The sequence below is a fragment of the Cygnus olor genome, chromosome 5 (assembly GCF_009769625.2).
Source record: "Cygnus olor isolate bCygOlo1 chromosome 5, bCygOlo1.pri.v2, whole genome shotgun sequence".
Lineage (NCBI taxonomy): Eukaryota > Metazoa > Chordata > Aves > Anseriformes > Anatidae > Cygnus > Cygnus olor.
Genome location: NC_049173.1, coordinates 62,510,010 through 62,522,972, shown reverse-complemented (window position 1 = coordinate 62,522,972; position 12,963 = coordinate 62,510,010). Strand labels below are relative to the sequence as shown.

At 36.6% G+C, this 12,963-nt stretch overlaps 1 protein-coding gene across 11 annotated transcripts in view; it reads left to right on the top strand.

Annotated features, from left to right (window-relative positions):
- Positions 1 to 12,963, top strand: part of INSC (INSC spindle orientation adaptor protein) — a 138,624-nt gene that overhangs the window by 34,918 nt on the left and 90,743 nt on the right. For 5 of the 11 annotated variants that reach the window (XM_040559282.1, XM_040559280.1, XM_040559279.1 and 2 more), the window contains one exon: positions 6,413 to 6,503. In XM_040559282.1, the coding sequence (XP_040415216.1) occupies positions 6,451 to 6,503 (53 nt within the window). In that variant the 5' untranslated portion in view covers positions 6,413 to 6,450. Of the gene's footprint in view, positions 1 to 5,373; positions 5,448 to 5,636; positions 5,725 to 6,412; positions 6,504 to 11,637; positions 11,954 to 12,963 lie in introns of those variants that run through there. The other 6 variants (XM_040559274.1, XM_040559277.1, XM_040559273.1 and 3 more) reach the window with 4 other exon arrangements.

Genomic DNA, 12,963 nt, shown 5'->3' with positions numbered 1-12,963 from the left:
TGTGAGGTACTAAATTTACAGCTGGTGTTTCCCTGCTAATGTCTAGTTTTGGGGAGGGGAAAAAAAAAAAAAAAAGAAAAGGGACGAATAAAGGGTTCTTGTCTGTTCCGATGGAAGCTGGACACCTCCTCAAAGAAAGCCCTCACACCTCGCAGGGGCCGTTGCTGTGGGCGCCATGTCTGAGGTCAATCCACAGTGGAGAGAGGCAGTCAACAAACCGTGTGGTTAAAACCAGTCTCTACCTGTTTCTTTCAGAAAAACCTTCAAAACTAAGAGGCCATTGTCAGGAACAGGGATGTCTTTATTGCGAGTGGTTGAATTAAGGATTGTGTGATGTTACACTAGTTGTTTTTTTCCTTGATGAAGACAGGAGGGGGAACTGGTTTTGCTTTCTGTCAGCAAGCAAGGGAGGTGTAAATGCAGAGGAGTTGTACCTCTCAGCATTTTGTGGTAGCAGGCTGTATTAATACTGCTCTGGGAACCAATAAACGTTTTTATATGGTGATTATTCTGCATCACATAAAAGATAAAATATAGCTTCAAAGTGCAACAACTTGCCAACTATTATTCAGTACCTGAACCTCAAAAGCAAATTCTTTTTGAGCTAAACTGCCTCTAAAATGCTAATTGCTAGGAATGTGACCACTAATCAGTTTGCTCCCATAATACTGCTATCTATTTAAATTGGTGTGCCCCTTCCAGAAAGGGAGATTTTAAAGACTTTCACTGATAAGGTTGAAGAAAAAGAAAAGAAAAACAAAACAAAACAAAACAGCTAAATGATTAGTCCAGTGGCTTTTTGCCCTATATATACATACATATATATATTTCTTTTTTTTTGGGTGGGGGGGGCTGGGGGTGTGGAATCTAGAATCAGCTATACCTTTCTCTATCTCCTTCTTTTAAGTATTTTATAATGCAGTTAGTCCATGGTGATGTAAACTCTGTCTTTCTAGAGATTTTATATCTAACTGGGAAAACTAATGAAAGATGCATTGTAAGAAAAAAATCATGCCTTTGCGTAAGGACTGACTAGAGTGCTTCAGATCTCCTATTTCTGATCTCTGTAGTTGTATGTACACTTTGTCATGGAGAAAGCTGGATTACCTGGGCAACTCGGGTCTCTGCTTCCCCTTCCAGTGCAATCAGCTCTTCTGGCTGTATTGCAGATATCCTAGTCAGTGAATTTTTGAATTTCCATGTCATTTCACTTGCTAAAATACAGAAATGGAATGAACAAGCCCACATTCCTTGCTTGGAAAACAGATTTTTGCCTTGTGGTGATCACAGAGGAAGAAATTGGATGTGCAAGGACATTCTGAAGGCTCTAAAACCCAAAGGTGAACGAAGAAATCAAACTCTGTGTGAAGATAAATGAGACCCAGTCTTAGGAGACTAGCTTGAGATATGTTTCCTTTCCCATGGTTCTTGGCAGTTGGCCATGTTATACTTCTCATGCTAACTTAAGATCTCCAAGTAATGTTTCCTATCTGTAATTTTCAGGACGCTCTTCTTGAACAGAGGTAGATTTTTATCTACCTCTTTGTTTTTCTTGTTTTGAATTTCCAGCTGTGTGCAGTAAGGCTAAGATGAGGAAAAATCCAAAGCAGAAAAGAAGCTGTACAGACTTCAGTTTGAATTAATATCCACATACATATACATAATGGGTGTTGTCAAAGATAAACACAGAATTGTGTAAAATGAAATCCTGTCTCCTCTGAAAATAGAGAGGAAAAGAAGGGAAGAAATATGCATTAAAAATAAAACTCTTTGTGAGTGAAAATGGATTTGTGCTTCAGATTGTACTTGAAGTATAAAGCATGGGCTACTCAGCAGTGCTTCCAGTTTGATTATTGGTTCTGCAAGAGCTGCTATCACAAATGAGTGCTGCAGGTAGCACCTGTTCCTCCCCCCCCCCCCCCCCCCCCCTTCTAGTTTGAATTTTGCATTCCAGGAGTGTGGTACATACATCTGTGTATATGGTCCCACACTAATACAACCCATTTTAATGCATTGTTTGAAGGACTCTTCATTACTTCTTGCTTTTGGTTTTATGGCTTCTTAGATTTGTGACACCTAGCTTAATACTCAGTTGACTTTTACTATTGCAATTAATTCAGGCCTGTATAAATCTTTTATAATGCAAAATAACCACAGGATCCTGAGTCTTCAAATAGTTAGTACGAATAACTTCAGATGGACCAGACATGTTGCTGAAGGACATGGTGTATGTGTTTACTTTCTGACCTCTCACATAAATGCTGTCAGAATTTTGCTCTTAATTTGATTTGTGGCATTCCATTAACAGTTACTCTGTCTAACAGAAGAATAATAACTAATGATTCCCAGACTCCCAGCATTGTAAAATTAGGACAGGCACTGTTTGGCAGAACAGATATTGTACTTTATTATGGACAGGAACTGTTAATATTAATCAAAGGATATCTAGTCTAAAATGACTTCTGCTAATGACTTCTTGTTCTCAGGCTAACCATGCTACTTACAAGTAACTTGCTCTTCTGATTCTGATTACCAATAATCACATGCTAGATACGTGATTTTCTGTCTTTCAGAAAGAAAAATGATGCTCTTGATTGACCTTATTTTCAGGTATTATTAGTGTTGAAATTATGATGTTAGGGGTTAGAAATGGGATGGCAAAAGTTCATGGATTTGCCTTTTGATTTAAGCCTTTACAAGGATGGACATGCAAGCAGTGAATGTGTTCAAAATGTGAATTTAATTGTGTGACTTTTAGAGCTTAATTATTCAGGGTGTCACTTTGTGATGGAGAACTTCCTTAAGGCCATCAGTAATAGGAGTAAATGGGTCACACTTATTTCACTTTGAATACGTGATGTTACTGTGATGGTTTTGGACAGCGATATGTTTAACAGAAATACAGACTGCTAAAATTCTCCTAATTTTTAGCTTGTTAAACATGCTGTTGGGTTGAATGATGGAGAAATAACTTAAACTGGGAGGTTTAACAAGATGCAATCTATTTTCTAGCAGAAATAACATCTTTCTTAGGATGCTAAACGTCGTGTTGTGCTTCAGAATTCTGCTACAACAGACTTCAGCAAGAAGAGACTCCCAGCAGGGAGCTCTTGTAATGCAGGAGGAATCTGCTCTTTTGGAACCAGCAACTTGACAGCTCCCAGCTGCACTGCTGTGCTGATGAGGCCTGGTGTAAGTTAGGATGAGACTCTTGCTTTAACTTTCAGGTGGGCTAGTTTGTGAGCTCTCAAAGCTGTTTTTCATGCTCTGTATCAGTTTCTAGCACCAGCACATGGTATTTGTGTATGAGCAAGTTACTTCTTCCAGATATTTTTTTGGCCATTAAGGTCATTACCTCCACTGTCACTGTTTTTCTGTGAGCAGTGCTTATATGCTGTTGCACATGTGATGTTTTGTTTTCTTATTGTGAAGTAATTCTCTGAAAGAAGCTTTTGGCTGTCTTTGGTGGGAATAAAATGTGATTTATGGTGTGCTTATCTTACATGTATCTAGTTAAACATGAGGAAATAACATCTTAAAATCTAGTTCAGTGTTGACAGGACAAAGAGAAAGATGAAGAACACAAGGAGAGACTGCTGCCTTGAATACATCTAATTCCACATACACTATCTACCGGAAGAATTAGACATGATCATAAGTTATTTAAAGTGATGATGCAAGTGTATACGCAGACACTTATGTAAAATTGTATATAATTTATTAAAAAATTGGATTTATAAAAGTCCAAGAATAAAGCTTGTATTATTTCAGCACAAAGGTTTTACTCAGGCCTGTACAAAAATGACCAGTATTGCAGTTTACAAGGAGTGTTATTTTTTTGGTACGTTTGCCTAGGAAGCATCTCTGGCCAGATCTGGGCCCGATCCAGTGTATACTGAGAGCTGGTGGGGAAAAAAACATTAGCTTCTGCTAATGTTGTCTATTAGTATCTGTAAAATTGATACATTCGTGTTTTGTGTATGTGTATAACATATGCACATATACATTTTTTTAACATGCATTTACGTATGCTCACATCAACTTGGGGTTAAAGACAATTTGAATTCTGATCACAGTCGTGAAACAGGCTGTTTGGTGAAGATATTGGTAACGTATTTTGTTGTTGTTCCTGGAAGATAAGTGACCTCTAAGTAGCAGTTGATCATGTTTTTAAAGGCTCTCAGCCATAATGTAAATGTGTGTTTTATGGGAAGACAGCCTTTAAAAAAAGCTGCATTTTTGTCATGTTTCTAATTTACAGAGCACAATGAGATGCAATAACCTAATTTAAGTCTGTGTACGTTATGTCACTGATCAGAAATAACAGAATACATCAAATGCTCTGATTTGTATGTATAGAAATTCTGTTAGTGGGCTGAACTAATGGTGAAGCAGCTTGAGCTTGCCAAAGAGAAGCTATTCATTTTTGCATTGGTAGCATAGAAGGTAAAACCCGTGCCTTATGTTGAACAGGAGGAGATAGGCAGTGTCTGCAAAGTCTGCACTTCTGCAGGCTGAGAGGAAGTTTCCCTTTCACATGACAGGAAACCTTATGCTGGGGATGAAGATTTTATGCAGACATGTTCATCTTTTGATTAAAGGTTTTTCCCCAAATGAAGATAGTCAAGATCAGCTCATTACAGTAAATTGGATTCTGTGGTTATTTATATTTGGTAATCTCAAATGTATTTTAAAAAGGCAGAAGACAAACAACCTGCTATTAAAAAGAAAAAAAAAATTTCTTCCAGTTAGTGCTGTCTATACAACATATACTATATGATTTAAAACAAACAAACAAACAAAAAACAACAAACAAACCAACAACAAAAAAAAAAAAAAAAAACAAAAAAAAAACAAGCAAGCCTGTTGTTCAAATCAGAGTATCATGGGAGCAGAAGGATGCATGCTAATATTTTCTTACTTGGACAAGTGAGTATTCGGTTAGAGTCTATCAGGTATTGGATGCTGGTGATCTTTTAAAAACCAAAGTTTAGCGATATTTAAATTTCCCCCAAAAAAGCAAATAAGATTCTTCTCACGTGGATGTAATGAAGTACATTTCAATATTTGTTAAAATTAACTTTGTTACTTCCAGGAAAACTTGAGGGGGTAGGATGGGGACAACATTGCCCAAGTTATCTGGTGCAGTAGTGGGCAGAGCATGTTGAGTGTGTTACTTTGTATTTCTGTGTTTAGGACAACGTTTGTGGGATTTGGGGGGCGAAAAAAAAACCAAGGACATGCATTAGCAATGAGATTGGTTTGCTAGGAAAGATGCTGAGGACTACTCTGTGTCAATTAAGAGCAATTTGGAGTGGCAAATTTCTTAAATGCTGGCTGACTCTATTTGCAGAAAGTAGCCAATAACAAAATGGCAGAATTTCACAAGTGGTTGCATCAAAAATCTTTTCCCTCAGTTGGTGACAGAAACAGCATTAATTTCCTGTGTATGTTTTCTGAGTAAGATTCATTGATCCTTTTATTTATTTATTTATTTATTTATTTATTTTCCACATCTAGGAAAGCATCATTTCCCCACTGTTCCTTGCCTCCTCCAGATCTGTTCATCTCCTTGTTATTCTTGAGTCATGGCTTAAAATTCTCCTTCAAATATTTTGCATTAGTTCTTCCTGTAGCCATGTGGATGAGTGGGGATTGCTTCACCATTTCTGAAGACTAACTCTGCTCTTGTTTCTGCTCAGAATATGCATTGATCCATAGTGGGTAATGCCCTAATGGAAGATGGGGCTAACTAAATGAAGAGGGAGGGAAATGGCACCCTCATTTTTTGCATTTTTGGCACTCTCTTACTTCTTTCTAGTACAGGGGTTTTGGATGCTTATCCTGGCCATGAGGTATAAGGCGAAATCATGGAGGATAATTTATACAGTGTTTTGAACTAATAGAAAAATGAAATTGTATATCATGGAGGAATCTAATATTTCAATAACTTAGACTTCAAGGGTCTTTCTGTAGATATGGTGCTATATGATCCTGAAATTATACAACTATGCACTTGCTTTCTGTTATAATCTTTTATTTACATGATAACCTGAAGAATTAGTTTTACTAAACCAATTTTTCTCTGTAGTGCTAGTTAATGCAACATGACTTAGAAATGATACTAAATAATAACTGTTTAATCAGTAATGTGTTCTACCCAGATGGCTCTGACCTGTGCAGTAATCCAGGAAGTTCATGAATATGCAAAACCCTATGTTTCTTATGCCATGAAATGTACTTATTGGCCTTTGTTATCTGATGGAGTTGTGTAATAACCTAAGGTAAATAAGCTTTTTGAATTGTTTCTGATGAGATAACTCCACAAATCAGTAGGAGAATGCCATGCTACACTGGACTGAAGAGGCTTGAGTTTCCCTGGGTTTGCTAAATGACTTTGTTTTCTTTCTAGATTCCAGCCTATGGAAAAACATACATAAGAGGATAAATATGGCTTTTAAGGGTGAGGACCACTTAGATTCCCTTCCATTACCTGTTCAGCGGTAAGTGGTGCACTCATTCATGCTGACTTGAGTGATTAAATGCCTCCAAGGCTGCATCTGCACTTTTTTTTTTTTTTTTTGAGGATCCAAAGCAGATTAAAAAGTCATCTTAAACTCAGTTTTAAATAATGTCCATACAAAATCTTGAGAATGAATGTGAAATCCAGGCTGTGTTTGTCAAGGGATTTTCAAATTTGTATACCTGCAGTGTGGTAAGTCATGACAGCGAATATGTGGTCAGCAGTTTAAATGGATGAGCAAGTTTGTCGTAGAGATACAACTGTAGGTACTGGGTTGGCTCTTTGTAATGATGGAACTCACTGGCATCCACTGTACTCTGCAGGCTGCTGAAAACTATAAATATACATTTCTTGAATGTGGTTTGGTTTCTCTATTTGTAACTGTGGTAATGATATTGAAGTTACAGTGTAATCTCTTCAGACCCTGGGGGCGACTGGAAAAACTGGTGACTCTGCTATAATAAATTGGTTTTTATAATCTGGCTGCTGGCTGAGAGCTAGTATCTGTAGTATAGTTTCATGTTTAACTTAATGGAGGCTGCATGAAAAGGGAAAAATGGACAATGAATATAGTAAATTTGTGTTCTCATTGAACTACAGTCTTGACAGGTGGCACAATTGATTTTTGTGGCTGCTGAATACAAGGATAAAATCAGAAACAAGAAAGATTGAATTTCCTTTTTTTTAGTTGTCTTCAGGTCAGGTTGTAAGTCTTTCCTGTAGTCAACTGGCTGCTGATATGTAGTCTCAGAATGCAGTGTTTTTCTTCATGAGGAATTTGTTATTCCTCTGTTTTTCCCAATCTGAATCTTCCAGCAGATATTTTGATAATGCCATCAAGTTTATAGTCACTGAAAGACTACTTGTGTATGTTGTCTTCTGGAAGACATATTATATGCAGGAATGTAGTTTGGGGACCCCATATACCAAGGAAATCAGTATTATTTATTGGATTCTAGCCAAAAATTGCTTTAGAAATTGGCGACTCCTAGAAGTCCTGGGTAACCAGGTGTGGCATGGACTGATTATAAATAGCGATGAGGTGTCCTGTCATTCATTAGTTTAATTTTCTTCCATGTGGAGTATTGCTTCAGAGGCACACAACAGTGGAATCAGATTAATGACTTTCACTTGGAAAAGCTCAGGCTAACCTAATGATCAGATAAGGTACCAGATATCTGGAGTAATTTCTTAGTGATAACTAATGGTTTCTATAAGCTGAATAGTAGATTAATAGCAGACCAATTGCTATGCAGGAACTCCCATTGCAAACTGAGGTGGTGAAGACTCATTGGAGTGGAAAACTAGCTGCAAACAGGACCAAAGGCAGTAGGTCCTGTGGGTGGCAACTGCTGGTCCAGCTTGATGCTGGGAAGTTTTGCTTGCAAGTACATAAATGAGCGTATTAGTTGCAGACTGCCTATGCTAGCAACTGGAAATGTGGAGTGGGAACAATATATGTTGTGCTTAGATATAGCATCAGCACAGAACTGAAAAACTGAATTTGTAGTTTAGAGCTCTCTGGAAAGGGAACCTGCCTGCAGGTCAGTTCCCCTCTGTGCAGGGAAGCAGCAGGACGCCACAGTGCTACATGAATAAAAATGTGCTGCCTTACAACGACTCCTCATTATGATGTGTCTTATCACAAGAAGTTATCTGAAGAAATCCTACGTAGCAAGCACTATGTTCTGACAAACTGCTTAGTCCAGCAGGGCAATTTTACATAGTGAAGTTATAAAATAAGTAAATACTCTTTTGTCCCGGGTAAATAAGAACCTATTATTTTCCACGTTTATTCTGAAAGACAATACTTTTTCTACTTGAGCATTGTATCAGAGAAAGTCCATGTAACAAGAATGATGGGTAGAGGGAAATTGTTAGCGGTTGACAAATGAAGGCGTAGGGAAGACTAGAATTGAATATGAGGAAATGGGTATTTACTGTAAGATTTTGCAGAAAGAACACAGACTGGAACAATAATGTCCAGGAATTGTACAAAATGTTTTTCATTTTGAAAACCCTTAACACAATAGCTCTTCTGAAGAAATTGACTTTGTGTGATTAAGTTGCTTATCTGGGTTAGAGAAAGGAGTGGTGCAGATCCAATAGGAATTTTTAAAGGATTTAATCCAGTTTCAAAATGACTAGCGAGATTCAAGGATTATTATATATTCAAGGATCTGCTGTTGTTCCTGTAATCATGCCTAGGATGTATGCCTGCCTCAGCATTCCAGTTCATGCTCCTGCTTTTTGTGAGAGGGGCTTGAATTAATTTATAAGAAATGTGCTGCTGTGTCCTCTGAAAGGGAAGAGGTAACACAAATTCAACTGAGGTTAGTTAGTGCTGCGTAGCACCATGGCTGTTCCTGGCTTCATATTTAGCTCAGAATCTTTTGAGAAGTAAAACCAAACACATCCTCAGGCAGCAGTATCTGTTTCCATAGGAAAAATGTACCATATATGTACAAATTCCCTGTGTTTCCACAGCAGCCATTAAAGTCAACAATTATCTTGGCTGTATAAGGAGCTTAGAATTGGGACCTGAGATGATGTGCTTCATGAATTGTTTTTTACATTCCTCTCTTCTGGATTTTGTGGGAAATCACTGCTTGTATTGGAAAATCTCTAGAGTACTGACTCACTATTCTAGTAGCTTTCTAAAGTACTGTCAGACCCACCTTCTGTAATTGACATCTAGACTGTTAAAGATGCAATACTTAAAGATATACAATATCCTGAAGAAAAACAAAATTACTGGTACAAAAACTTTGTTTCACTGAGTCAGGAAATTACAACTTGTGATGATTTTTTCTTAGAAGAGAAAACAATTGAAGATAGTTCTATTAATAAAAACAACAACGACAAAAACAAACACCTAGTTAGTCTCTAAAAGCTGTCATTAGTCCTACATGAAGCACTTTACATGACCATAAAGAATAATCTGTTGCCATCAGTAATGTCCAGCTCACTTTAGCATGTGAATTGTGTATATTCACTAGAGTTGTATATAGCAACATTCTGTAGCGTTTTAGCATAGCTTTTGAAAAATATTCCTATTTATTTGCATCTATTGGAATTGATTTCCCACATTTCTGTTGAATTTTTCCAGATAGGGAAGCCAATGTTAAAGAAATCAATTTTTCTTTTCTGTCCTTCTCCTCCCCTCCTTTGTAATGAAAGCTCATCAGCCTTTTTGTTTGCTTTAAGTTAAAACTTAATGTACCATTTTTTCATGGTAATCATAGTTTCTTATACTTTCCATGTTGCATAGTAAACCAAAATTAACCTTTGGAGTACTGAATATAAAGTCATTCAGCAAAACAAAGGGTACTCATAACAAAAAGCAAAATAGGACACTGTTTTTGTTTTCCTGGGTTATGTTTGGTTTGCCAATGCAACTGAGACAAATTCAGTATGATCGGACATATTTTAAAAAAAAAAAAAAAAGCTTTTTTAAATATAGGAGGATTGTCCGTAGAAATTAGGTATTTAAAAACAAAACCAAAAAGACTTCATCTTGCTGAAAAAACTTTATATTTGTTCTATATAACCATCAGTCACTCTTGAAAATGAAGTGCGGGTGGTGTCTTCCTGAGGGTCCAAAACGCAATACTGCTGTACTGCTTAATACATTGTCTAAACATTTTTACTGTTTAAAAATGGAAGATGATCCTGCAGATTATAATTTCAATTTGCATAAGAGCAAAGGCAATGTTGAATATTTAAAGGTTTGTTTTTTGTTAAAAGTGAATACTTTGAGGACCAAAAAGATGAGCCTATTTTGTATCTATATTTAGGATTTTTTTATTGTTTTAATACTATTATTGTTTTCTTGAGGAAGTTTACATCATTATTGGTATATATGATTTTTTTTTTTTATCACTGTGCTTCAGATGAAGGAGGTGAAGCAGAGAATCTAGAGAAGTCTTTCAACTCTAGGTACTTACAGTTAAGACCTCTGGAAATCACTTCCTTTATTTGATCTCCCTGAAGTTGGAAAAGGGGATAAGGGATAAGGCCATAAGGGACTTCTGTGGCAGAGCCAAAAATGGAATCCAGGTTTCCTGCCTCCCAGTTCTTAACCAAAAGGCAGTCCTTCCTCCTTTTGTTACTTTCTTCCTTTTTTTTTTTTTTTTGAACTAAAGATCTGAGTCCTATGAAAGAACAATATAAATGAGGTCACTCCATGTGTACTTATAGCTTCACTCTGCTCTTTAAAATGTGCCATGTATCTGCAGGTGTTCTGATAACTTTCCTAAAGGATCTGCTTAGATGTCCTGTTATATAAATTAAGATTTACATGCCCTCTGCCATTAAGAATATATTTAAGTGGCAATCATCTCTTAAGAAACCCGGATTTCTTACAATAGGTCTTTTGGCTTTTTTACCTTATATATATTTTTTTTCTCTTAACATTTCAAGAAATTAAAAACTTATTTTTTGTTTCTGCATGGCAGGTAGTGGTGGATGGAAATCTGCTCACTGCGCATGCATGTTCACTCCTCTGGTGAAAGGAACTGTACAAGTTGTAGTAACTGTATCTAGTCTGTACACTGTGTCAGATATGATGGAAATTACTGAAAGGCGGGAGGTTCATAAAAGGATTTAAGAAAAATTCCTTTATAGGGATAACTTTACAGTGGAAGCAAGAATGTAGTCAATGTAACACAAGTATGGCCAGAGAACCCAAACCTTTTTCTCAGCAGAAGATATGAACCAGAATACCATCTCATTACAAACTGCAGGGAATTCTCATTGGATTGTTCACATTAACTTGTGGGTTTTCATTACACAAATAGAAAACAAATGCTTCTGAGCTCTAGGTTCTGAAAACAAATGCTTCTGAGCTTCTACATTCCACCCATGAAGTGATGGGAACAATTTTGTCTTTCGCACCTCTAACTACTTTGTTGATAGCCCAATAGGGAAAGAGCTATTTATTGAAATGATGCTAGGAAAAAAAATCACAAAACTAGAATAAAAAAAGCTTTTATTTGGGCTGAATTGTTATTTTGACAGAGTGTTTGCCAAAAGTTGAAAATTGAGACTTAAAGCAAGTGAAGTCCAGAATTATGCTGTAGAAACTGCAGTGATTCGAGTTGTTTTCCTCCTAGATCAAGATGACAAACATGCAGACATTGATGGAACATACAGACATACAAAATGAAACAGATGGAAGTTTATAATGGATTTTTTTTTGAAAGGAAGCTACATTCTCAACCAAAAAACAAAACAACAACAACAAAAAAACAACTTGACAAAAATATTCCTAATAAGAAAGATAACGTAAGGATTTTTGGAAAGCAAGATGCATTTTCTCCTGTTTATAAGCTGAATTATTTCAAGGACTACACCTTGGATTTTACTTCTAGAATGTCATATGGCCTCTGTACAGCTGAGAAGAGGTGTTTTGAGAACACTGAATTTGAGGTACAAGACACATGATGAGTCTTTCAATGTCTAATGTTGCATTCACATGTTCTTTATTAACAAATGCAACACTACATAGGGCTTTGAGGCAAAGGATGTATCATCCTGTTGGTCTTCCATCCATAGTGTCTAAAATTATACCAATACCGTGTGATTTAGTCTGCAGAGTCAAAGGCAGGGAAACTACATTATCCTGTCATTTAAAAAAAAAAAAAAAGTATTGGGCAAAATTGCACAGGAGTGTTTCTTTTTATTCAGCTAGCCCATGACTGCTTGCCCCTTGTATTCTGCAGGTGATGGGGATCTGTAGGTCTTGATGCCATACGTTCATGAGGCCTTAAACTGAAGTTCTGGTCTGTAGTGAATTTGGGGCAGCAACTAGATTTGATTGCATGTTAGTTCATTGAAATATTATCTGTTTCATGTGCCTACTTTCTTAAATATGAAATCCTCAAGTGAATGATTCTTAGGGATGTGACATCTGTGAATTAGTCTGAATAGAAGCTATTCACTTTTATCTCAGTCTGGTCTATTTTTTTTAACAGAATAAATCCCTGTTAGCTGCTACAAAACACCTTTCTACTTGCTGCATATATGCATGGTTTCTTCAATTTGTTACCATTTCTGTTATTAGTGCCAGCCCTCACAAGACTCACCTCATCTTTCCATCTTTTAATAGCACCTTGACTCTTCAAGAATCAGCAATCTATTTATAAGAATGCACAACTTTAAGACTGTGCTCAAGTTCATAATTATAAAAAATTGTTTAAATATAGACACTCTAAATGCTTTGTCTAATCAGTGATTGTATATGTCCTTACACTGCTTAAGCCTCTTCATTAAGTTCTGAAATCTTTTTTTCATGGCTTTCTGTAGTGTCTGCTGCTAATAATAAAGGACTTGTTCTGTATTTCTGGCTTTTCCCACCCACGTCTGCAAACTGAACTTCCTGTCAGATAAGCACTTCTTGTGAAGTGGAAAACAACATCTGTATTTTCTATTTGCATTTT